Source organism: Bolinopsis microptera, chromosome 6 (genome assembly GCF_026151205.1).
Source record: "Bolinopsis microptera isolate Bmic1 chromosome 6, MBARI_Bmic_1.0, whole genome shotgun sequence".
Taxonomy (NCBI): domain Eukaryota; kingdom Metazoa; phylum Ctenophora; class Tentaculata; order Lobata; family Bolinopsidae; genus Bolinopsis; species Bolinopsis microptera.
In genome coordinates this window covers 9,569,321-9,597,205 of record NC_087077.1, presented here as the reverse complement: position 1 = coordinate 9,597,205, position 27,885 = coordinate 9,569,321, and the positions used below count along the sequence as shown (strand labels likewise).

The window sequence follows — 27,885 nt, the reverse complement described above, 5'->3', positions numbered from 1 at the left end:
TATTAGGTCAATATTGCAATTCAGCACCCATCGCACTTATGTGTTGCCTCTGGTTTTCATCATCGATGATGATAATGGCGAGAATGGTGAAAAAGGTGGTGAAAAAGGAGTAAATGTTTTTGAAATTCTCTCTATTTTCGTCGACGAATCAGGCGAAAAAGGAGCACCAGAATCAGTCTATATTATATTTAATATGTTATATAATATATATAATATAATATATTACATATACATCAGCTACATAATATAATATATTATGTAGCTTAGTTGTAGAATTCTCAAAGTCAATTTATCAATCACCGTATACGCTAGCAACAGATCGCAGGAATTCAATTTTATGAAAACCTTTTATTTGGGGTTTTTGTTGGAGCTTTGCTGTACTAATTAATTACGTTGATGATATTTGTCAATAAAGTGGTCTCTGGAACGATTGTCAAGGACTCTCCGCAGGGCTTGATACACGGGAAGATGTAAATATCTGCAGGCCCCTCTTCTCTGGTAATAATCCAGGGCAGCTACCGTAAAATTTGTATTGTGTTAAGTTATTTACCGCGTTGAATTTGGTGTCATGATAAGGTAAATGTTGGAGACTGTTACAGGTACACCTTACAATAACGTAACTTGAACTAGTTAATTTTTTATTCCATTATTATATTCTCGGAGAAGTGGCATGTATTTAAAGTGGTTACGTGGTTGTCGTTTATACGTTATCACGATTTCACGTTTGTGCGTTACTTCAGGTATCAGGTACAACTTTGTGATTTTAATATTTGACGTTTTATTTCTTTATAATTTATTTATTTATTCGTAATGAGTCTAGTAAAAGTTTTATATTTCTACAAATACATTCTATCAATTTTATTTCTTCTGTTAATAATAATGAACGTCGCTGTCAATCTATGATGCAACTTTTATAGAAATTGCGACTTTAAGTCATTGCCTCAGTGAATAACATATAATTAATTGAAGAATTTTTTGTCGATATTAGAATTTTATGACTAACAATAAAATTTCACATAATATGACGTTAAAACTACTTCACTAATTCAAAAATATACCTTCCTATTTTAAAACCAGCTTACTATTTTAGCGACTGAGATATGGTATCAGATTCTTCGGAGGATTCTATCGGCAAAAACCATGTGAGTAATAGTTACTGTTATTTACTTTGTTAGTTTAGGGGGAGGGGGGTCAGGCATATGAGTAATAGTTACTGCTATTTACTTTGTTAGTTTAGGGGGGGCAAGCACTCCTATGTATCAGCTTATGGAGTGTATTGCAGAAAACATCTTTGTACAATAGAGTACAATAAAATACTCTTTGTACAATAGAGTGCTAAGTGAGACAGTAGATTTTTTTTAAATGCTCATATTGTCCGCTCAAATGTGTTATCTTGCGATTTGAGACAAGAATGAAGAAACATTTGCTTCCGTAATGCTCATTTCAACCTGTAGCATAAGCATTATACACTCAAAATTTGGACATGAGTCTTGAAACACCCTGTACATGATGGAAGTTATTATTTTATCATTATCATTATCATCGAGCTGTATGGGATACACGTGTACTTCACATATACATTACACATGAGTGTGCGTGTTTCTAACAAAAACACAACGTCCACCACCTGCCTTGAGTGTACAAGGAAACACATTGTGTTAATATTAATATGCCGCTGGTTCTGCGTGTAAACTTTAAACCCAAGATAAGCAGATGTTGTTGAGTGTAAAGGTACAAAAAAAGCAGTCATGGAAATGCTGCGTGTTAAAAAGGGAAACCTCAACCCTGATATGAAATCAAAGTTGCATCTTTGAAAGTGTTTGTTTTGAATTTTAAAATAACTCGGATATATTTTTAAATGATTCGAACGTGGATCAGAATTTCGGCAGAATAAACAATGTTAATAAACATGTTGCTGATCTTCCATGTAAAGTTAAGATTTAAAAGTTCAAATACAAAATTACGTTAGTATTACTTTAGCAGCATATCCATCATTTACTGAACGTTTGGGGCATAATTAGAAATATTTGCGTTGAATTTTTTAAATAATTAAAACGACTCCTGGACAAACCATAATATTCATAACTTCTCAGGCACTAAAGTCTAAATGTAAGAGCAACATAAATGGCTTTCATACACACTACACAGGGCTTCTTACATTATATTATTAGGATCCACGCTAGGGCCAATGACTGGATCTCTATTTTTCTTCGTTTATTTTCGTGCTATTTAGTAAGATAACCCGTTTGGTCACGTACTGGTTGTACTTGTATGGGATGGCCATGATCCAGTCATCCATCCAGTCCTCCAAATTTGGAGCCGAATCAGAACAATATACAGAAAGAACACCGATTTGCCGCAGAGGTTGTGGAAAGGGAAAAACTGCCGGGACAGTCGGCTTCCAGGGAAAGATGGATATTTGACCATTGTAGATAATAAAACAATTATTTAATAAAAACAATTATTTTATAAAACAATTATTTATTGTTTTATTAAAAGTAGGATGGGTATTTTACCAGTGTGGCCTTGTGGGTCTGATTTAATTAAATAGGAAAATATAGCTGTGCTCCAATCTTCCATTTTATCAACTCGTTAACGACGAACGCACTTAAAATCCGAAATAAATATTTGTGGCAAAATTTTCTTCCGTTGAAGTTTGAACCCGCTAAATTCTTCCATACTTTATAGATTCGTTCGGGTTTTTGAGTGAGAATTAGCAGAGTGACCCGGATTGTCAAGTCACATCTTCAATATCTAAACCACTATCTAGAGCCCTGTGAAGTTATCTACAATTACGGGTTTTAAGGCAGCCTAATTTCTTATTTTACGAAAAACATAAAATCAATCTACTATAGTAGTCTCTGAAACAGCATAATTATCTCCTCCCAAGAACACGCCGAGTCCCAATCAACTTTATTCTCCACCGGGCCTGCCCGAAGAAACCTGTCTCTTATAATGGCCTATACAAATAACACGCCCGATAATACCCAGGTAACATATTACAAATCAAGTAAATTAATAAAAATGAAGTATATGATATGGGAACCGTGTTCATTGCCGTATTGATGATTGATCTTGATATACATGAGATACGATACAAAATTGAATGATCTGCGGACTGCGTCACAATGTTACCATGGTCACGTGGGTACTGCGGTTGCCATGCTGGCCTTGTCAATGGCGAGCTCTGAAGAAATCGTACTTCACATGTCCTCACCGCCAGCTTTCCCACGGATGCCTCGTCTTTGTTCATAAGAGGGCTTCTATGTATCGTCTTCTCGCACAATTCCTTAAGGGGGCATACACCAAAACCTTTTTTGCCGTGATTCGGGATTTGACTTCATATTATGAAAATATAGATAAAACCAATGAGATTTAATACATTAAAAAAATTCTTTGAGAATACGCACTTTCGCGAACCAAGATACAGGCAATTATGTTCATTATGTGTGGTTTTTTCGCCTTAGTATCCACATTTAAACAGATATAATTCTGTAACTTATAGGGAATATGTAATTTAGGCATACCTTTCATATAAAGTTAGTCTGGTTCAACAAATATTGATATTTGACCAATTTATGGGCCAAAATCTATCAAATTTGGTACGCATGCCCAAATATGGGCATATGGTTTTTGGCTCGGTACCGCGACAATTGACCCCCCGACAATTGACCCCCCGACATCAGGGTTAGGGTTAGTGTTAGGGTTAGGGTTTGGGTTCGGGTTCGGGTTGGGGTTGGGGTTGGGGTTAGGGTCAGGGACAGCTGTTCCTGGGTCAGGGTCCTGGGTCAGGGTCAGGGTCAGGGTCAGGGTCAGGGTCAGGGTCAGGGTCAGGGTCAGGGTCAGGGTCAGGGTCAGGGTCTTGGGTCAGGGTCAGGGTCAGGGTCAGGGTCAGGGTCAGGGTCAGGGTCAGGGTCAGGGTCAGGGTCAGGGTCAGGGTCAGGGTCAGGGTCAGGGTCAGGGTCAGGGTCAGGGTCAGGGTCAGGGTCAGGGTCAGGGTCAGGGTCAGGGTCAGGGTCAGGGTCAGGGTCAGGGTCAGGGTCAGGGTCAGGGTCAGGGTCAGGGTCAGGGTCAGGGTCAGGGTCAGGGTCAGGGTCAGGGTCAGGGTCAGGGTCAGGGTCAGGGTCAGGGTCAGGGTCAGGGTCAGGGTCAGGGTCAGGGTCAGGGTCAGGGTCAGGGTCAGGGTCAGGGTCAGGGTCAGGGTCAGGGTCAGGGTCAGGGTCAGGGTCAGGGTCAGGGTCAGGGTCAGGGTCAGGGTCAGGGTCAGGGTCAGGGTCAGGGTCAGGGTCAGGGTCAGGGTCAGGGTCAGGGTCAGGGTCAGGGTCAGGGTCAGGGTCAGGGTCAGGGTCAGGGTCAGGGTCAGGGTCAGGGTCAGGGTCAGGGTCAGGGTCAGGGTCAGGGTCAGGGTCAGGGTCAGGGTCAGGGTCAGGGTCAGGGTCAGGGTCAGGGTCAGGGTCAGGGTCAGGGTCAGGGTCAGGGTCAGGGTCAGGGTCAGGGTCAGGGTCAGGGTCAGGGTCAGGGTCAGGGTCAGGGTCAGGGTCAGGGTCAGGGTTAATTGTATTAAATTATATTTTCGGGGGGTCAATTGTCGGGAGGTCAATTGTCGGGGGGTCAATTGTCGGGGGTCAATTGTCGGGGGGTTAATTGTCGGGGGGTCAATTGTCGGGGGGTCAATTGTCGGGGGGTCAATTGTCGGGGGGTCAATTGTCGGGGGGTTAATTGTCGGGTGGTCAATTGTCGCCCACCCTTTGGCTCATAACTCATTTTTTGTCCAATCTGGATGAAAATTCATATACGAGTTCAGAAGACCACTAGCTACAAGTAGAACACCTAAAACCTGGGTTTTTGACATGTTCAGGGGATTTGGCCAAATCCCCTTTAAATTAGGACTAAATATGGGCGTGACTGCCTGCTGCCCCGCTGGCACCGGTGGGCACCAAGTTCGGTCCTAGTTTGTTGGTCAACTGCTATCTCAAAATCAAATTATTGGCTTTTATTAGTAACACATTTTTAAATGGCAGAGGTTAAAAAGGAATTAATTACAATTTTCGGCAAGATCCAGCGTACTAGAATTTCTCCTTCTAAACACCCATTTCCGTCCTGGAAAATCCTGTAGACCAGAAAATAAATTTATATCCTGCAATTTCCCGTCCGGCAGGCTAAACCCCAGAGCGGTTGGTTCCTAGTTCATAAAGTCCGGAATTTTTGAAAGTTTAGATTTGATCTTGCCATTTTACCTGTAACCTGATATTCTCAATGTTAGACTAAGCCTAATTGGTCATCGTCATAATGGAAGATCCACCACAATACAAGCAGGGCATCAAGCAACAAACAGGGTAAACTGGGGAGGTCTCATACATCAGAAAAAGGAGTTACTGTTTGGTGCAGGCCACTCCAACAACTAGGAGGAGACCTTTTCAAGTATGAAGTAAGTACATAATCATTTCAGAACGCAAATTTGATCATTACAAACAGTCGAAAAGTTGGTTATCAGGGGTCACTAGGGGTCACTAGGGGTCACTAGGGATCCTTCGAGTTCCATGTTCGTAGGAGCTAGTTGATATGTGACACTAGCCAATACTGAGACTATAACCCAATTTCCGACATCAGGACAGAATCTGACCTTGAAATAAATTTAATTAATTTAATATCGGTTGAAATACAAATAATAACTAAATAAGATGATCGCATCAAGGTAATATCAAGCTGGCAACTCTGATGAAATTAAAATGTAACCGCTTAACATGATATAACGTCCCCTAGGTACAAACAGTAAGGTTAGGGCCTAGAACTAATGTCTAGACGCAATTGAGTCTTGAAAGGCTCATGGGACGAGACTCAATAACACAAATTAATCTGAACAGATAGTTAAGTTGGAGATTAAGACTAATGTTCTGAGTTTAATGCTCTTAATGTATAACATCATACCATGGACTATGGTTGTTTGATCGTTAGTTTAGCAAAGGTTCCGGGTTAAGAATAACGGTACAATAGATTCGATTATTTTTGTTATTTCGTGTTTTACACCACCTTCCTGGTCTTTTTATTCTGTTTTCCTGGTTTTTTATTCAGTCTCCCAGATAAATGGTGTAAACCTTAATTTTAATCTTTGGTGCGTGATATAACATCTATCTTTGACGGCTTTCCCGCTAAATTGAGTCTGAAATACCAATGACACAAAAGATTGCAGGAAATATTACGCAAATATTGTCATTATGAAAATATTTCGCATACATTTTTCTTGCATATATTATTACATTTGCTAAAATCGTCCGACTATCTTTTTTCCTTTCGTCTGACGAAGAGAACTTGTTTATCCAAATCCGTTATCAATTTGTTCTGATTCACCGCCCTTGTGTATCACATATTACCCCATAGTACCACATATAGGACTACAAATCTTGCTACTCTTATCGTAGGATTGTATCTTCGTTAAATTGTTATTACGGGGACTTCTTGTCTTGACTAAATTTAAGTTAAACATAATTATTAGATAACAACAACCAAAAACCAACGAGGATAAGTAAATTTGTTAAAATACGCTTACTTTATGTTACTTTATAATCTTGCAGAACCGTTACCACCGTTCTGGTCAGTTCACTGCAAGTTAATAAACTGATAAGATACCAGTCTTAAAACTTAATATAGGAATGAAGTGTCTTCCAGCCACCTGTCTTTGAAATTATTAGTTTAAAGGCAGGTGCTGCGTTCTGAAATTATAGTTCTAGTCGGAACTACCGTTACTGAAGATAGTGTGCTTTCTAATGGCAGTAATCATTATCCATATAGTTTTTAGTGTCAACATAATTACAAATTTTGTCCCTCAACTTTCATTAAAACAGTTGCCATAATTATGTCGATTTGATATTTCAGAGGTCTTCACGACTTCACAGTCAACTTCACACGGATGTTCGAGTGGCATCACCCACGCCTATCTAATCTTACAAGCTTGATAACGTGACGTAAACTGCGTAAAATACCTTAACTACCATCGTGTCACTAGGTTCAAACTTTAATCTCAAAGTCCCATAAGTTAGAAGTTGTATTTAGACAAATTCCGTATTGTGTCGTTTTTTAAGTTTCTTAAGCATTCTTGGCTGGTTTCGTAACCATAATAAGCGGTACATGCTATGAAGTAAGCACGTATTAGAACATTTTACGAAGTTGTTTATATTATTACTTGTTACCTCCTGATTGTACCATGTTGTATAATTTAATTTAGTAATCTGCACGACATGTTGTGAATAAAATCATCTTCAGAAGCAAAGTTATTTCATGGATAAATAAGGCTACGACAAATTATATTGTATGCTCAGTGAATTACATGTGTCCATTTATTCGTTTGTTTCATAATAAACTCGATTTAATTCACGATAAGCTGAATAGACCTTTGATATAAGGCCCCAAAAAGGCTTCCTAGAAATTCCGTCTCCTAAATTTTTCACGTATCGGCATATTGTTATGAAACTTGGATATGTTATAAGACCCAACGTATGTTTACTGAGTTTATTATGGTAGATAGAATTTATTTGGTATCGTTTCTTTGTGTTCTTAACCCCTTATAGCTTAAAGACTAGTAACAGACTAGTAACAGACTAGTAACAGACTAGTAACAGACTAGTAACAGACTAGTAACAGACTAGTAACAGACTAGTAACAGACTAGTAACAGACTAGTAACAGACTAGTAACAGACTAGTAACAGACTAGTAGCAGACTAGTAACAGACTAGTAGCAGACTAGTAGCAGACTAGTAACAGACTAGTAACAGACTAGTAACAGACTAGTAACAGACTAGTAACAGACTAGTAACAGACTAGTAACAGACTAGTAACAGACTAGTAACAGACTAGTAACAGACTAGTAACAGACTAGTAACAGACTAGTAACAGACTAGTAACAGACTTTATGTTTAGAGACAACATGTAACTGTGGTAATAGTTTGCAAATTGTGCGATTCCCGCCTAAATAATTACACTTTTTATGTGCGGCAAATTTGTTGTAAAAAAAACACAGTTTTTAAACGAAGCAAATCAGAAGAGCAGTAAATATAACAATATTAATTTATAATAAAGTTAATAACATTATTCTATTACTGTAAGGAAACGGCCACAATTTCGTCTGGTTATGATCCGGTTCCGGTTCTACATTAAGTTTTTTAATTTCCATTATGATGTATTCATGTATTGCACAATTACTAACAGTGATAATTGTGCAACAACTTCTGAATAACGGAACTGAAATTCGGCACTTGTTTCTTTCAAATTGCCGTATTGCACAGTTGTACATCGCACTCATCTGACTGGGTAGAACAACGCATAACCCAATAGTAGTAATTTAAATGTTCTGGCAAATAAACAGAGATTCTGTATGAAAGTGCATGAGATATTTCCCTGTAGGTCGAGAAGATGTCACGCGAGGAATCAATTAGTCATGACTCATGACGTCTCATTCTTTTAGGAACTACAATTTATAATATTTTCCGGGAGCACTCAACAGCCAAGGTATTATTGTATTATAATTTCTCGTCGTTAATACTTTTTACAAAGGAAATGTAGTAGAAGGGCTCGCAATCCAACTAAGATAACGACTGTTTACGTCTTAAGTAAAGAATGGGACCGACTAGGAATCAGAATTCCGGTCCTGTTAGTAATGTTAACATTAATATTATTTATACGCGCTAGCTATATTATATATATGTTTATTCAACTTTACCACGTACACATACGGAAATTATAAACAATCTTTGTTAGTTGTTGTTCTGCTAAATGCTTTCTCTGTGCCACATTGAGGATTTCAATTTTTGTTGTTGTTTAGTTATTTGTAATGTACACCAACCAACGCATTCTAAACCGGTAACTACAAACTTCCAAACCTGCTTGCTTAAACAACAACCACTGGTATGCGAGGCGTGTCCCATTAATTGTATCATATAACACTGATGAACCGGAGGTAATGGGTAACTCCATTGCTCCACCATTATCGCACTATATTTACAAAATATTACCGCACTTACATGTTGCTTCTGACAAATAACGGTTTTATAGCACGTGCTTTTACTAGAATGAGGAGGGATATATAGTAATTTGCTTGCTAAATATGCTTAATGTATTAAATATGCTTGTATAAGAATTTAGTGTCATGTTAAAGTTATCCTTTGTGATCCGTGTTATTTTTCTAACTGATTTGTTAGTCCTTGGTACAATTGTTTGCAGTTTGTCTGGTAACATACACCCAGTTTAACACCCTATATAAGGACCATGTCCTACTCCTACAACACTGATAAGGCAGAGGTTATGGTTAACCCTGTTGCTCCTCCGTTAGATGATGACAAACCAGAGAAGGTGGGTTTGGTATATTGTTGAGATTGTTAAGAGATCTAAACAGTTATTTTTGAGATTTTGTGGGGGGGTATCCCCCGGCTCCTTCTCTTTATCAACACTTATGAAGTGTCGTTTGCAAGATGATATTAGAGTTGTTTCAGAAACACCGGTGTGCTCCCATAATATGCTACAATTAATACCTTAGGGCTAATAAATTTGGTTCACAATAAATTTGGTTCACAATAAATTTGGTTCACAATAAATTTGGTTCACAATAAATTTGATTACCAAAATGTTAGTTACCATAATTTCAGTCACATATTTCGCAAATTTTTAGTCTGCAACAATTTTAGTCACATTTTTCGACTTTTCGAGACCATTTTCTATTCCATTTTACCTTAAGAACGACAAATTTAGTCTACCCCGTCTGAGCATTACAGATTAAGCTGCAATGCATTACTCAGGAATTTCAATAACATCAGATCCAGAGTTTGTGACTCTGTATCACTAAGTTCTTTAGTACACTGTTCAGTTTCTTTTTCACCCTTTTTCAACTTTACCATTTTTGTCGGAACGACGTAGTTTATGTCGATATGATCCTTCAGCCGTTTCAACAGAGCATGCATTGGGATGGATCGATTAAAAATGTAATGTCCAAGAGGAGCTCTAACCCTTTAAATGCAATAGGAATTTGGTACGGTTTTGTGCAGTAGGAACGGTGATGTCATATATTAATTATAAAAATGTTAGCTTAATAATATTCATGTCATATTTGCTCTACTGAAATTTTGGTCTGCTTTAAAATTAGTCGCCGAAAAATTTAGTCTCATGAAATTTGGTTTACAACAATTTTAGTCAAAAGTTTGACTAAACTTATGGTAGACTGTATTTGTCGTTCTTAAGGTAATCCAGTTATTCGGGCATGTCACGCACGAGTAAGTTTAGCGGATTTACCAGGTACACTCACACGGTGTTTCACTTGATAATGATTCTCAACGAGAAGTTTGCGATACAAAACTTTACTTTAAGTTCGAAACTACTGCTTTGGATATGAATTTTTGTGATTTGCGAATCCTACAGTCATGCAGCATATAGACTAACGTGTTAAATAGTGTTCGTTCATTTCTGCTCCAGTATAGTCCTCAATCACTCAAACTACTAATCCTCGGGCTGTAAAACTAAATCCCATGGTTCTCTATTTAGCCCGTAGTTTATCTGTACTTTATATTCTGTATTCTATCTGTATTTTATCTCTAGTTTTGTCTGTTTTCAGGAGTATAAACCAGTGCACGAAACACATATGGGAGTTAATGGAGACGCGGGATCAGGAGAAGTCAACCCTGCAGACGAGTACATTGCCATCAGAAAACAGGTTTGTAATGTGGTGATATTGATTTTATAGAAATTGTTCTCTAGTCTCTACTGATCATTCGTTAAAATCATTAATTTGTTAAAAGGACGCCTTTTATATCGATTAAACGTATAAATCCTGAATCTCGAAACAAATAAAATGCATTTTCTAAAGGTTGTATCACATTAGTAGCTGAAACTTATCCCCAGCTGAAATTTCCAGTGGACAAGTCTCCTGGAGTTGCGATGGCATTCCTGCTTGGATTCCAGCAATACCTCATCATGTTCGGACCTACCTTTGCTATTCCTGTGATTCTGTCTCCAAGCTTATGTATCGCGAGTAAGTCTCATCAATCGATAAATATTTGCAGTTTGGGAAAGGAAATGACCGCAGTAAATCAGGGTTTGCGTTAAATCTGGGCGCTGTAAAACGGGGGATTCACTGTACTATGTGATAAGGTGCTGCTGGAGCGATATATCAGCTCAGCTCAGTGTCACTGGTTTGGGAAGTGAAACTCTTTGCTCTATAGGTTCTCCATGCAATTTGTTAGGCGTATTGTAATTATTTTGATCCGATTCCAGCTAAAATTATTTACTTTTTTATTTAAATTTTCCTGTTCGATATCCACCCCTGTTTGTCCAGTACTGACTATGTTTTCTGCCAGCTAACGTAGAAGCTAAAGGTCAACTCCTCAACACTATGTTCGTAATGTGTGGACTTGCTACACTGCTTCAGGTAGGTTACATACACTGTACTGTTGTGCGGCATTTCTCATGTTGTTGTACTGTTCTTCATTTTGTTTTTGCCTTTTTGCACTTATGTTCACATATCTGTTTTGCTTTATCACTCACAGCCAGCCGCTCTGACATGGTTAACCACCTTCCTTGTATGTTTGGTTAGTCATATGAGCGGGATATAAATACCGCATTTCATTTCATTCTATAGATTAATACACGGATGTAAACTAGACCTAGCCTTGTTATAACCTATCTGCAATTTTAAGCTCTAAGTTGAGGCTTAAGCTGAGTTCAGTAGCTCTGAATGGAACTTTAGAAGCTTCTATTTATAACCAATCTTGAACTGAATATAAAAGCCTAAAGACGATGAACACATGTTTTTTGTAACACGGTTATACCCGCAGATATTCTTTGGAACCAGACTACCAATCATTCAAAGTGGATCCTACGTTTTCTTCGCGGTTGCTGCTGGAATAATGTCCAAGAGCCCCTGTCAGAAGGAGTATTTTGTTCAGGATGAGAATGGCAGTAAGTTAATATTTTGTGATATTCTTTATTGTAGTTATTGTCATTTAAACAGATATAAAGCTATAACTTACAGAGAATATGTAGTTTAGGCTTAACTTTCATATAAAGTAAGTCTCATTCAAAAATATTGATATTTGATTAATAAATGGGACGAAATCTACCAAATTTGGTGCGTATGCCCAAATATGGGCATATGGTTTTTGGCTCATAACTCAGTCGTTCTTTGTCCAATCTTGATGAAATTTCATATACGAGTTCAAGAGACCACTAGATACAAGTATCTTATCTTATCTTATCTTATGAGGATTCGTTGCGACGCAACAAGGCCATCGAATGAGTCGACCACCTTTGTTATTTTACTTCGGCATTACCTGCATTACAATGTAAACCGGCACTTTCAAGGAAGAGCTTTACAAGAAGCCGAAGGATCGTTCCTAAGGCCAGCGACGGTTAAGGCACTATGCCACACTTTCTTCGCCCGAGGCTTCGCTGTGTTGATCAAGCACAGCTCCTCATTTAACCCTCACACCCGATTTCTCGAGCATTCGGCTGAGTGGACCGTGGGGCTACATAGACCACTCGGGATCCTTAGCAGAGCGTCAACGACGCTCACCCCACGACTAGGCAGGCAGTGGGATTCGAACTCGCAACCTCACGATTACAAAGCCGATGATTAACCAACTGCGCTGATTAACCAAGAGCATGATTAACCAAGAGCACCATAAACCTGGGTTTTGGGCGTGTTCAGGGTATTTGGCTAAATTGGGCCTACTTTGGACCCAATATGGGCGTGGCTGCCTCGCGGGCACCGTTTGGCGGTTGGGGTCCGGGACCCCCTCAAAAGTTCGGTCACTGGTCCTAGTTTGTTGGTCAACTGCTATCTCGAAATCAAGTTTCACAAAAAAATACCCATGGCTCCCCCCCCCCCCCCCCCTTAACACTTAACACTGCGCTATTTCTCAGATAATGTAACACAAGATTGGGACCCTAATTGGCACAAGAGAATGGCTGAACTACAGGGCAACTTGATGGCAGCTAGTGTTCTTCAGGTACTACCACTACTACCACTACTACCACTACTACCACTACTACCACTACTACCACTACTACCACTACTACCACTACTACCACTACTACCACTACTACCACTACTACCACTACTACCACTACTACCACTACTACCACTACTACCACTACTACCACTACTACCACTACTACCACTACTACCACTACTACCACTACTACCACTACTACCACTACTACCACTACTACCACTACTACCACTACTACCACTACTACCACTACTACCACTACTACCACTACTACCACTACTACCACTACTACCACTACTACCACTACTACCACTACTACCACTACTACCACTACTACCACCATCTTACCACTATTGCCACAATTACCACAATCACCTTTATAACCTGTATACTGATTCAGCATCAGGACTCGACCGGGACTGATTTTTTTGGCCGGGACCGGGACTGGAAAAAAATGCCGGGACCGGGATTCAGGGATTAAGACCGGGACCGAGACTATGGCTGACAAAATTTTACTTGCAATAATAATTCGGTATAAAAACCAGTGAAATATCACTCTTAGTATATTGACCTTGGGGTGCAAGTTGTTCCGACGGAATTCTTGCCAGTTGCTAGATTAATAATGGTTTTAAGTGTCTTGCATGCTATGTCAGGAACTTGGTTGATCAATGATACTGTATACTCGTCAGCTTATTCAGAGTTTTTGAATTTTCCAACAAGGTCAACAGACCCTTAATGTTGTACGAGAAGTCCACATTTTCCAGATATTTCATCAACAACTAGATGCAAAAATTAGATGACGTGGCATCGGATAATTTCCAATGTTTTGCCCCACCTAAATGGTGCCTCTGTAAGATTCAGAAACTCCAACAAAATATTTTTCAGATGATTCTCGGAGGGTTCGGTCTGGTTGGGTTCCTGCTCAAGATTATAGGTCCGATAACGATAACAGTGCTGATATCACTTATTGGCCTGTGTCTGGCGGGTGTAGCTGCTGGTTCAGCCAGTCAAAACTGGGGGATTGCTCTACTGTGAGTATATACTAGTTGGCAAATTTGTTGATTTTCTGGCTAATTATGTGGTAGATATGAGTGTTAATTTTTATAGAGTGAAAGCGAATTTTGCAAAAATTTAGGCACATATTAACTTATTAAAGGAGCGTGAGAGATTTTTTACCATACGATTTTTCTTCATGCCCCTCCAAACTTTGCATATTGAAGGATTTGGCAGTAATTTAAATTATCATGTTTGAGTATACATGTTTAATTATCATGTTTACTTGACAGGATGGTAGCGTTGGTGACACTGTTCTCGGAATACTTGAAGAATGTGCCAGTTCCCCTTCCTTACGTTACGTACTCAAGAGGCTCCGTAAGTTATTCCTTTTATTTGATTTAGGCTTTAACTTTATTTCGGTAAGTTATGTTATGATAAATTATAAAATCTTTCGGTGGGATTTTTGTTGATTTTCGTCTGATATCGCACACAAAGTAAAAGAATTGCTAAGATTTTATGCAGGTTAATTACCAGATACCTCAAAAGATAAAGTTTTAAAAACATACAAACTAAATCATTGCCAAATGGTTACCAGCCATCTCTGTAATTCCTGAAATCATCAACAACAGTATCGATTACCGTACATAATTAACAAAACTTCGTGAAAAAACGCATATTCCCACGAACGTTTTTCCACAAACCTTAAAACTGAAGGAATCTTATTCTGATAAAAACGATACATATCAATGAAATTTATGAGAAGGATATCATAATAACGAACCAGAACCGGAAACCCTCCTTATCACTACTCCTTATCTACACTCCCTATTTACCTGCTCTGACACAGTTAGGATGATCACTCTCAGGAGGTGAGCTGAGGATCCCGTAACTACAAGAAGCTGCCCTCCCACCTAGATTAATGTACCCACTGCTACACTTCACCCTCACTACCTGGGTGTTTAGTGGGTACTAGTTCAATTTGTGTTAGAGCACTATCACGTGGGTACTATCACGTGGGTACTATCACGTGATCACTATCACGTGGGCACTATCACGTGGGCACTATCACGTGGGTACTATCACGTGATCACTATCACGTAGTCACTATCACGTGGGTACTATCACGTGGGCACTATCACGTGGGTACTATCACGTGGGTACTATCACGTGATCACTATCACGTGGGCACTATCACGTGGGCACTATCACGTGGGTACTATCACGTGGGCACTATCACGTGGTCACTATCACGTGGGTACTATCACGTGGGCACTATCACGTGGGTACTATCACGTGGGCACTATCACGTGGGCACTATCACGTGGGCACTATCACGTGGGCACTATCACGTGGGTACTATCACGTAGGCACTATCACGTGGTCACTATCACGTGGGTACTATCACGTGGGCACTATCACGTGGGGTCTAGTTTTGTTAGGGTACTATCACATAAAACAAGTTCATCGCTAAACGGATGAGCTATAAGGGATATAAAACTTTACTTTAAGATAAAATTGTTGATAGACGTAGAATGAGGGATAATTTGATATCGGGTGCTCACAAAGTTTAAGTGCCAATTTGATAGTTAACATACATAATCAAATTTCTTAATAAATAGTTAACAGAATTGTCCTTCTTTTGAGCACAAATTTTAGTGCCACTAAAATTTTGCCACTAAAATTTGGCCACCAAATACCTCATTTTGATTGACTGGTAATGGGGGGTCTGTTTCTGCGTGTAACCAAGACATGTCAACACTCTCACAAACTAGTGACACACCTGTAAACAGAGTTTTTAAAGTAAGCATCGCAGGGACTTACCCGATCATATGTCTTTTTTCTTATTTGTAGCAATTTCATGGTCCAAGGTCTTACCTGAAAAGCCAAAGATAAAGAGCTCGTTGACTGATAAGAATCCGCTGTCAGCTTCATTCTGTCGTCTAGATATTCTGATCTTGTTCCCCTGTCTGCACCTCTCAGATACATTATCAGCATCTCCATCACTTATATAGACAGAGATTGAAGTCTTATCACAGTCGTCACCAGTACAGAACATCCTGCTAGGTTCAATGGTCCATATGTCACGTTTAGTAATACTCCACCACCTGGACAATAATTCAGCTGAATCCATTAGATTTGCAAGTTTTCAGAAATCTATACTAATAATTTATTCGTTAGTATTGAAATTTGGATCTAGCTCTGGGTTTCAAGCACGAATCACGGTTCAACTGTAGGTTGGACTGCACGGAAGAATATTTATAACATAGTAGGCTTCCTAATAACATTTTAAACCGACGATATCCGTGGTTTAATATTGATTTTGGCGATTGAAAACAGAAAGAAAATACATAAAACTCTACCGAATTTCATACCTGGCCACCTCACATATGTAATAAACATGTTCCATTGTTGCCTCGAACCAGGGTTCCTCACCCACCGCAGCAGGACCACTCAAGGCCCAGGTGGTCGTTTTACTGTCTATTCCCAGATTTGCTGTCTGATGATCGTGTGTACAGGATTGTTCAGCTGCTACAGGTCTTAGCTGTATTTGCACCTCTCTTGCTTCTCCTTGTCGGTTTATTAGATTAGGGATACTTTATTTATTATTTAAGCTAGATTTTGGCAATTTTAGACCTCTCCCCTCCGTAAGTCACCTTAAACATAGCTATTTTGTAGAAATGACACTTAATCTTTTCCAAACCCGCTCCTCATAGTTTACGAAATATGTGAACGGTTTAATTCTTAACTTAGTGAACATTTTCAATATCAAATAAATATTAATAAATGGAACAATGCTAATTTTGAAACTGAAAGTTATGTACCACGTTTCCGGTCGAAAAATTCGGGTTAAAAATCAGTCAAATGAGTATTTTTAATGGGTATTTGGTAAAGAGCTTCATACAATCTTACCTGCACAAATCTGAATAAGAATTATCGGTAGAAATTTGATGAACTTGTGCATTTTAGTCACTTGATGCAGAGTTGATCAAGATCAGCGTCTTGGTGTTATGTATCAACACAAGTCATCTATGTACATCCTGAATTGAATTGAAGCTCACTCTTAGTGGAAGAAAAAACAACACAAGGAAGGTGGTTAACCATGTCAGAGCGGTTGGCTGTGAGTGATATGAGCAAATGAGAAATGTGAACGTAAGTGTAACTCGAAAAAGGCAAAGGCTAAATTAAAACATCTTTTATCGAATAAAACTTCTAATAAGCATTCAAAAAGGGATTCAAAACTCAGGACATATCATTCCTCGCAGCAGCTAGCTACAGTAAACCGGACACAAGATTGTCTTCTTTCACTTTTTGAGTAAATACAGTTTTGATATTCAGCATATTTTCAAAAAATCCAAATGTCACAGAAAACAAATTTCGTAAAAACTAAAAGTTTATACTAACCAGCTGACCTATAAATTACGACAACCGCAGCTGTTTATAAATGACAGAAGTGAGACTAGCTTCATAATGCAGTATGTAGTTGCCACTAGTTACCCACTAGTTGCCACTAGTTCGCTAATCTACCCACATCAACCCACAGGTGCGTTAAATTGGGTCAAAAATTATAAAATTGGCTTCGATTTTTTTGCGTCCATCGCATTATCATTCACGTAAAATTATCACATTACATAGGAAACAAAGAAGCAGGATAAGTATTTCATGTTATTATATGGAGCAATCTTTCTGTACCAACAAATAGTTAGATATTTCGAAAATCAGCACTATTTAACTATTTACCTATATTCCTGCTCACTGAGCTGCATCTTACCAGTATACTTATAAAGACCATTACTCTCCGCTCCTCGCTCCCTAGTCTAGAATCATATGATTGAGACTTGAAAAAATAGATTTCTCAGTAGACCTCTAACACGACGTCTCCTAACACCTGTTATTATGAATTAAGTTTTTCAAATTCTGCCCACGTGTGGTAGTCATCTGATTTAAAATATTGTTTAACATTGTAGAGGTTGTTGAAAGTTAATTACTTCCACTAGTAGCTGCTGGTCCGTTGAACCAAAATATACCAGTAAATAATTAGATGAATAAAAGTTAAACAATTGCCTGATCATTTAACACGGTAGGGTTCTGTAACCGCTCGATAAAGAACACACTGCAAATTATTTAATCAATATAATAAAGCTACACCTCGTATACCTGCAGACGTTCAGACCATCTCAACAATCCTCCCGCAGTAGAAGGTATCTAACAAACTGGGATACTGTAGAACCAACAGCTTACGTTGGTCCAATCTCTTATCAGCTCGCTTATATTTTATTATTTTTATTGATATCTTTCAAATCAACCAATTACATACAAATTACACAATGGATTAAATTACAAAATGTTTCCTGAAAGTTAATGTAGATTTGCGAACGAGCTTAATATGCTTAAAGACTTAAAATGTATGTAATTAAATGACTTGTGGGTCACCAAAATACGGAGTGCAGATGCAACTTCTGTACAAGCATGGGCAAATCTCGGTTTTTAAAAACTGGACTTTTCTTTAAGGTTTTATTGCCTTACATAAAGTAATTTGGCGTATAATTTTGTTCTAGCAAGGATGATTGTCTAAACTGTCAATCAATAAGTGACATATTTCCCTAGATATTAATTGTACCGGTAGCTATCAGGGTGAATACCTCTGGAATTCTGTAAGAAATATCACAAACTAATGACCTCAAGAATAATTACTTGATTACCAAATACCACATACTAGACAGTTCACTTTAAAGCTTTAAAGCTTTAAGGTGACGAAATTCCTATTTTACCTTACGTACCTTACTCGGGATTATTACGACGGGTTTATTAACGACCGGTTAAAATATGGTTCGGGAAAAATATGGCGAAATTGCTCAAAACCCACCACATTTTCCCGGTCGCCATTTTACCGGTGTCCAACCTTTCAATTTTAGATTCAAAAATTTTGTCTCAGATGTAAATTTCCTAATTAGAGATAAGCAAGTTTAGAAATTTTCGCATTGCTAAAACTTGTGAAACAAGTCGAATTATCAATAATTGTTGAAAGTAGACAGAAATAATGACTCGTGGTTAATCAAACTAGATGGAAAATAATTTTTAACATTTGAAGCGTAACAACCAGATCGATATCTTACTATATATAAAGCGAGACGATATATATGGATGTGTTTATCCGTACCATTTTACTGACACCACGGCATCAACTTTAACGCGACTTTCCGCAAAAACCGTAAAAGATATACAACTGATACTTTTTTGACTGGGTCAAATGCTTTAATGGCCTCCAAATCAGCATGAAAAAATAAAAAATTGGCCAAGGAATAGGAGTTTTAGAGCCCAAAATTTGAACCCCCAAGTGGTGTCAAAAACGCGAATTAAATAGGTAATAATTATTTTAGTCTCTTGAGTCTTGACACTATTTTAGGTTTATACGGGTTCCTGCTAGTTAAGATAAAGGGAGAGCTGTTTAGTCTTCCAATAAGTTGTAATCATCTTCGTTATCTTCATCTGGATCATCCCTTTCATCAGTTTTAATTAATTCAAGTTTTAATTTAACTGTTACTTTTACTTTGAGTCCTATTTCATTATGTAGAGAATAGAGATAGTCAATACCTAAGAAATTAAAAATTGGCCTATTTAAATCAAATTTGACAATAAGGATATATGACAAGAATTGGGCAAAAAGGTGAATTTTTTGCAATTTTAGCCAAATGAAGTCGAAAAACCTACAACAAGTGTCCCAATAGTCTTCTTTAGTGAATATAAGACAACGATTAAAATATGAGCACCCATACCCCTTGGGAACCTTAAAAGCTGAGTAGGCGGGTTTATTAACGACCGGTGAAAATGTGGTTCGGGAAAAATATGGCGAAATTACCCTAAACCCACCACTTTATCCCGGTCATAATAATCCCGAGTAAGGTACATGAAATTCTTTATTCTTGTTGAATAGTTGCACAACAGGGAGGGGTAGAATAAGGCGCACATCCTAAAGGAAGCGAAAAATCAACGCTACAGTTCTTGCCACTGGTAAAATATGATAGGGCGTGGGGAAACTTTTACTTTTACTATCATACATGTGAATATTAAAACCACGCAAATAAGCAACACATTCCACACAACCTTGGCAAGCGACCACATTCCACATAACCTTGGCAAACGACCAAGTCTGAAACTAGAATGGAGCATGGAGCCACTGTAGCTATCAAAGTATCAATGTTATTTTCAATTTGGTTTGGACACATAGTAAGACAGCACAAATATAGGTGAATTCTTCGTATATTTACATCACTAGCCTATAAAAATAAAATTAGGTTAGACTAATGAAAGCAATTTAAAAGTTAACAACTTGAAAATTCAAAACAGATTTTAATCTGAAACTTTACTAAAGAGCTCAATGTGCTAGGTAGAATGGACAACAGAGCATAACAGATTATTCAGCGAGTAACTACAATCCTATTTAACCCAAAAATATTAGTTCTAAATTTTGAAATAAGAATGCTCTCTTCTCTATCAAGTGCTGTTGGTCGGACTTTTCTTACTACACCTAATTTAAAAACTCCCATAGTGAAATCAGATTTATGCGCTAGAAAACAATGCATGGAAAGTGCCGACTTCTCAAATGACAATTCATTATCAATTTTAAACTTGTTTCTGTGTCCATTCATTCTGATATGAAATGGAGAAACCGTTTGGCCGAAATAGGTGTCGTCTTTTAGGCTCTGGGGAAGTTTATTACAAATTTGGCATTGGGCGACATAAATTATATTGCTGTCCTTACATGTCAACCGGAAATCCAGAGTTAAATCCAAACCATTGACAGTGATAACTTCGTTGGAGTTGAACAGTTGGGGACAGGTTGCACAGCCTCTCCCGCCACAGTTTTGGCTGACGGTGAAAGAATCCGTTTCGGAGCACGAACTGAGTTTTCTATTGCGCACTACTGTGTTGCCTATAGATGGCTGTTTACGTAGCGCAAACAATATCTGTACGTCTCCGCATAATTGTTTGATGTCCTCACTAGTAGTGTGTACCAACTTCCTAAGTTCAGTGACCTCTTTGAAAAATTTCACTGAAAAGACAACTTTGTCAGTGATTGGCTTCTTATCTTCCCTCTCATACAAATCGTGTTCTATTGACCTCAAGACTGCTTCAGGCTCTGTTTTCGTTAAGGTCCCCTCCTTGTGTCCACTTTTCATTAGGTCTTCTTTAAGTTCCTCCAGGTCCTCCACACATGTGTGATCCTGCGAATTTCGCTTGATCACTCGGATCATCTGTGAGAATACTACTGATTTAAAGACGTGGTTTGGGTGGAAACTATCAGTATTAAGGTAAAGCCTGGCATCAGTCTCTTTCTTAAATAGTCTGTAGTCGATGTTGTTGTTCTCCCCCAGGGAGAGTTCTACATCCAAGTAGTTAACTGATTTGCCAAACTGACAATCACCGAACTGAATTCCAAATCGTTTTGCGGCTTCATTTAGTTTCGACACAAAAAGATCAAATTGCCTCCTGGAGCCCTTCCAAATTCCAAAGACATCGTCGATGAAGCGTCGCCAGAATAAAATAAGACTCCATAGCTGTATCATTTCAGGCCAGATGTTGATGAATAGCACCCAATGAAGCATGATATCAGCGACTTGACGCGAAATACAATTTCCAGTTGGGATACCCTTTTTGCCTGTGTACACATTTTCTTGAAAAGTGACAAAGGAGTTTGTGAAGATAATCTCCGTGAATGTTTTCAGAATAGCCTTTCGTTTATCGATCATAGCACTACCGTTCAGGGCATGTTCCAATGCAGACATAGCTATTTCAGGTTTTATGCTTGGATACAGACTGATCACGTCTAAAGTAAACAAGTTGATGGTGCTATATTTTGACATGTCTGCAGATTCATTAAGGTTTTTTATGTTACTGAGAAGGTCTGGTGTATCCAGGAGAAACTCCTGTTGGCAATAAATCCTACTTATATCTTTCATACAGGAGGGGGCCAAAAGTCAATGAATTATTTCAATCGGGCACTCAGTAACTGAGCTATAAAGGCCAACGTATTTCGGCCCCCCTGTATTAAAAACACCTAAATCACATTCAATGCTATATATGGTATTATATATTATACATCTTTACACACAGTGTGCAACCGGTAAAATAAGCTTTTATCTTGTGTTCCTAGTCGCCGGAAGTAAAGCAGATACATTCAATCAAGTGTTTATCTAAACATGGCGGAGAGTTAAAATCCGTTACATTACTCGTAATTAGAATACCATGCAAAGAGTTTACACTTTTGTAGAGTTGTTCATGTCCACAGTCCACAGTCCAGTCATCACCAAAAATGTGGTTTTAAATTAATAGATGTTCGACGGGACGTCAGGTCGGGGTGTATGGGGGTTCCCACGCACTGTTGACAATAAGAGTAAGCAGCCAAGGTTATAACGATATTAAACAGAGCTGCTCGTATCAAGGGATGTGATACGTACGTATCAAGGGGAGTACCTGAGCCAATCAGGTTTTAATACGCGGTCTAGATCTTAGATATAAATATTTGAGGACAGTAGTATCCCATTTTATCAACAATCATGCCATCCTTCTTCAAATTCATCACTGGTCCTAGAGGAAGTCACCAACCGCTGGACTCTGGCGGATACATCTACAGCAGGAAGAAACCCCGTGACACCGCCCTCTCCTCTGCTTGGCGTTGCTCGAAGAACATATCTACTTAGTGTCAATTCCACCTCGCTTTCTCAGTCAACGCTCTTTCCCTTGGAACTAAACCACACAACCACTAGATGCAAATCTGGCTACCCCACAGAGACGTGAACTTCTAACAACGCTCAAGAGGAAGCCTACAGAACAACTCTTGTCAGCAATTCAGAACCCGGTCTCAGGTGCTTCAACAGAAGTAAACGCTCCCGATTATGGAATCCCTCAGTAAAGTAGTTCAGCAAGCCAGAGCTCCGGATCTACCCAGCACACTTCTCCCTTCCTCCCACGGCCCACTTGTACCTTTACAAGATGTGTGTTAGTTGTTACCAAGGATTGTGTCCAAATTAGAGTGGAAAATCGGACTAGTGACTAGTATCAGTCAGGAAATAGGATTGTTAGGTGCCGCTTTCACCCCCGTTATAATTTCTGTCTAAATTTGTTAACAATTTTTGCTGATGAATAAATAAGGAGATTAAGTTGTCCACTTTAACGCAGCATTCTTCTACAGGGTGCGAAATTTCAAGTCGCCTGGCTGAAGCTGTTCTCGACGCTGTCCGTAAGTATTATCAAGATAATTTGATGTCAATTTGAAGAAATTCCACCCAATACGTCGACCCTTTCCCGTTTTGTATAGTTTTACAGGATAATAATTATCGTCTGATCACCTCACTTCTCGCAACCAATACCTATTGTTCTTTATTTATTGGTCAATTATCACTTTTAACGATTTTTCCTCAGATCATCCTATCTCTAATTATCGTGTGGGCTTTGTGTGGTATACTGACAGCCACTGATACCTTTGCTGAAGGTAACCCTGCCAGAGTGACTGACCTTAAAAAGAGAATTGATGAAGCATCTTGGTTTTATTTCCCGTACCCAGGTAAAATGCAGCACGCGCGAACTTCGAACGATATTTTACTGTTGAAAATAAAAATGTCTCATTCACGTTGACCGGATGAATTAATCCGAATACCCATAAATCTTCCTACGCGCATTGTGCGCGCGCAATTTTAGCCAGCTCGCCTAGTAAATTATAAGTTCTGGTACGTAATAAAAACTAGTAAATTATTAGTTCTGCCAACTAGCAGTCATTTCATTTGAATTATTTGTATCAACTCCCCAGGTCAGTTTGGAACCCCGATAGTGACCGTCGGAGGGTTCGTTGGAATGGTTGCTGGGGTTATCGGAGGTGTTATTGAGAGTATAGGTGATTATTATGCTTGTGCTAAACTGGCTGGTGCCCCACCCCCACCAAAGTAAGCTAACTTTTGTTTATATTACTTTATTTTTTTGTATTCAGATAGGTTTTTTCAGCTTTTAGGTCGTAGCCAGAGGAGGCTTAAAAAGGCTTGAGAACTCTCAGGTTTCCACTATCCTGTTAAATCATAATCATGTCTGGATAATTTGAGAACTCTAATTCTCACAGATATAGAAAACATGACTGAAAGCATGAAATTAATATAGCAGAAAGAATTCATTGTTAATTCATAAAATAATGGTATAATTAATTATAAATTGTGGTCGATCAAAAATGCCACTTCATCGAGTGATCCTGACTGACTAAATTTTTACCGCTTATATAAGGCCAGGTTCTGGCAATGAATATCCTTGATATCGATAAAATTATATAGCAGAAAGAATGCTTTGACTAAATTTTGACGAGTATTACTGATCAATCGATTGATTTGATTTGATAAGCTGATATGATCATATGATGTCCCACTAAGCAGGACCACGTACATGATGAACCTCTAAGGAAAGGGGCCGGGTTGTGCCTCTAGTTTGCTCTTTGCCTGCAGATCATTGCTCAATACAACCATCACGGGGTCCGGACTCTCCGGAGTAAGACTCACGCCGTAGAGTCCCGGACCCAACCATCACCACCTAAAATGCATATAATTCAGCGTATATGTGCTATTATTTTATTTGTGCTATTATTTAACAACTGTACATTGTATAATTTCAGGTACGTGTTGAACAGGGGCATATTATTAGAAGGGGTCGGATGTTTCCTGACGGGTCTCTGTGGACCAGGAGTCGGAGTGACTAGTTACAGTGAAAATATTGGAGCTATTGCCCTCACCAAGGTACACAAAATAAGTGAGCAGCTTCAGGCTCAAATAATTTAATGGAAACCATTTTAGGGCTATATTTGCTTTTTCGGACTTTCAATTCATAATAAATTCTAAAATTCAAATACATTTTCAGCAGTATTGCAATTAGATTTACACAGTACCAGAATATTTACAATGAGGTGATAACATGATTTATGAAAGTTACGCCACTGCAAGGGAGTGTGATTCGTGAAATTAACGACACCGCTTCTAACACAAATGTATAGTTGTACAATTTACAATAGAAATAAAACAATGATTTTTTGTCAGGTCGGAAGCAGAACAGTCATACTGTGTAGTGCTATTCTAATGTTGATTATTGGACTGATTGGAAAGGTAGGAATATTCTTCGCTTCAATGCCCGAGCCAATCATCGGAGGAATGTATCTTGTTATGTTTGGAATCATTGCAGCTGTCGGTATCTCCAATCTTCAGGTAATATCTTAGTTTATGTTCTTATCTTGTGATCGTATTCGTTATCTTAAACTACGAGTATCTCGTAAAAATCATTTTTAACGGTTTTGTTGCCAATTCGTGGTCAAATGTTAATAAAATACTAGGAAGCTTTTTGCTTTCATGACATTTTCTATATGCGTAAACATTTGCTCTTAGAATTTCAATCATTGGTCCTTGAATCAATGACACTGAGATGCTTTCCGATCAAATTTATATTAAAACTTTCTGTGATGAAACAACTCCAGCTCAGTTACAAACCCTTGAAGATTGGTCTCATTTGAAGGCAAATTTGATAATTTCTAACGCATTCATCTTCAGTTTGTAGACCTGACCTCATCCAGAAACGTGTTTATTATTGGTGTATCTCTGTACATAGGTCTGGTTGTGCCAATGTGGGCTGAAAAAGTCATGGCTGACGATGAACTTAAAGTACATTTCTTATTCATTTCATAAGTGTTTTGAAACATTTAATTTACTAATTTAACAATTTAATAGTTTTAAATTTTACTTCGATTTTACCCCGATTTCATCCTAATTTCAACCCGATTTTATCCCGAGTTTACCCTGATTTAACCTGTAGGGTGCTATACAGACGGGTAACGAAGAGTTTGACCAGTTGGTGGCAGTGATATTAACCTCTGGGATGATAATAGGGGCAGTGATAGCCTGCTTCCTCGATAACACTATCCCTGGAACTGATAAGGAGAGAGGTACTGTGTAGTGTGTCTCAGTGTTATTAACTGGATTATCAATCTCACTTCAATCTTATAACTTATTTGTTCATAATATGCACCATTCTGGATTAAGTCACCGTCTTCAACTTTCCATATCATTCAGGGATGGAGAGTTACAAGTTGGCAACAAAAGCTTGTTCTGATAAGGCGCTCCTCGAGAAGATATACTACGAACCTTTGATGGAGAAGGCTGCCAAGAGATTCCCTGGCCTCAGAAGATTACCATTTGTTAATGGGTTTAAAGGGTTCAGTATGTAATAACAATGTATTATGAGATAATAACCATGCGTACCATACATATTACATATCTATAATACTGGGCTCCTCGGGGGAAACGAGTAGTGCATGATATAGAAACAAACTCGGCATAGAGAGGTTCAAAGGGTGATGATCCCAATTCCTAGTATCTAAAGCCTGTCAAATAACTTTTGGAGCGTCTCATACATTATGTACCTGTTGTGTCGTATATCGATGGAATACAGTTTGATAATATGTAATCACATTACCACCAAATACGATGTGAGCATTGAAAAATCACATTGCTTTCGCGGAATACCAAAACACGGGATAATTGACGGAACATTTGGGGAAAAGGAAGAGGCCCAAAAAATGGAGGCACCCGGTATATAAATATGTTTCACTGTATCAATATTATTATGGTATTACCATTACTAACAACTTCGTCAAACGATAACATCCAAAGTAAAGGTTAAAGATTTCTATTAAACGCCGGACAAAACTTGGTTAATTTGTGAGGTTATCGTATAGTTTTGAAGTTATCTATAAGTATAATACTGGGTAATATAATATAAGCAATTCTCAAGTAACTGGCCCTACGGTTCGCCGGTCTTGAGGCTGGCGGATGTTTTCTCTGCTAGCAATACAATTCTCTGATTATATTGGTAACCAAACGATATGCATGTCAAATTCGTTGATATGATAATGGTTCGATTTACAGAGTGCAGTTTTACATTTTGTATTATTATAAGTATTTTCGATTTAAGTTATAGAGACATTCCATTTGTATTTTGTAAATACAGACGACTTGTATAGTTTAAGAAGATTAGCTTCTCATAGAACAGGATGGAAGACGTTGTTTCAGTTTATATATCTGTATTTCTTTCTTTTTAGGCTACTTATCAGATCTTTAAAATATTCATTTATGTCCTATTTCTAAAGTTATATAGTAATAACTAATAATAAACTTTGTAAATTTACAAAGTTAACGAACGTTATTAATAATATTTTGTATTATTCTTCATTCTTGTTCAATTATATGTATACTGTCTCACGTCGTGATCTCCTGGTCCTTCTTGCATCACCTGGACCCTTCCTGCCGCGCGAAGGGATCTATTTGAATAATAGTTAAGATCGCAACGTGAGACAATAAAATCTTTACAACAGACGCCTGTAATGTAAACATGATCTCTACACGTAAAAAACAGCGCGTTCTCTATTTCTCTCACTATAAGTATATGTTGTAAACTATTGTAACCCGGCCTTCGGCCGGGATTGTACTGTCGTAGTTGAAACGGTGCAAAAGTATCAACTCGGTCACTGTCAGTAGAAACCGGCCGCACTGAAGTATTTGGTTTTGGTTACGGAGCAAACTCGTCGCATAAATCCTGGATCGAAATCGAAGTTTACAGGGTGGCTCAGAGTCATAATGTACGTAAATATAATATAAATTACCACCCTGTATTATAATACCGGACAATTAGGCAGGGTGCTAGGTATATGGGACACACTCAACTACCGCCCCTATCCCTGATAAAACTAAGGAGTCCCCAACATCTCCCTAAAGAGATTTCAACAGAGTGTGAACCACTGCCTCACTGACCTTTGGACAGAGTTCGACACTCGATCAAAAGGTCCAAGTATGGCATACATTATCTTTTGTGTTCTGTGTTGTT

General features: G+C 38.4%; 1 protein-coding gene across 3 annotated transcripts; it reads left to right on the top strand.

The window, feature by feature from the left end:
* The first annotated feature begins 1,082 nt into the window (after positions 1-1,082).
* LOC134817576 (solute carrier family 23 member 1-like) lies at positions 1,083-27,408 on the top strand. Of its 3 annotated transcripts, none has more exons than XM_063826775.1 (17): positions 8,801-8,854; positions 9,215-9,343; positions 10,596-10,694; positions 10,883-11,012; positions 11,338-11,408; positions 11,815-11,938; positions 12,902-12,987; positions 13,876-14,021; positions 14,277-14,361; positions 23,177-23,224; positions 23,407-23,548; positions 23,792-23,924; positions 24,635-24,755; positions 25,053-25,217; positions 25,557-25,667; positions 25,819-25,948; positions 26,076-27,408. In XM_063826775.1, exons 2-17 carry the CDS (start codon positions 9,260-9,262, stop codon positions 26,228-26,230), a joined length of 1,830 nt encoding a protein of 609 aa, XP_063682845.1. In that variant the 5' UTR covers positions 8,801-8,854; positions 9,215-9,259; the 3' UTR covers positions 26,231-27,408. The 3 variants fall into 3 exon arrangements, with proteins under 3 accessions (XP_063682846.1, XP_063682845.1, XP_063682844.1); XM_063826774.1 differs by lacking the exon at positions 8,801-8,854 and adding an exon at positions 8,857-8,899; XM_063826776.1 differs by lacking the exons at positions 8,801-8,854; positions 9,215-9,343 and adding an exon at positions 1,083-1,142.
* Positions 27,409-27,885: the final 477 nt, after the last annotated feature.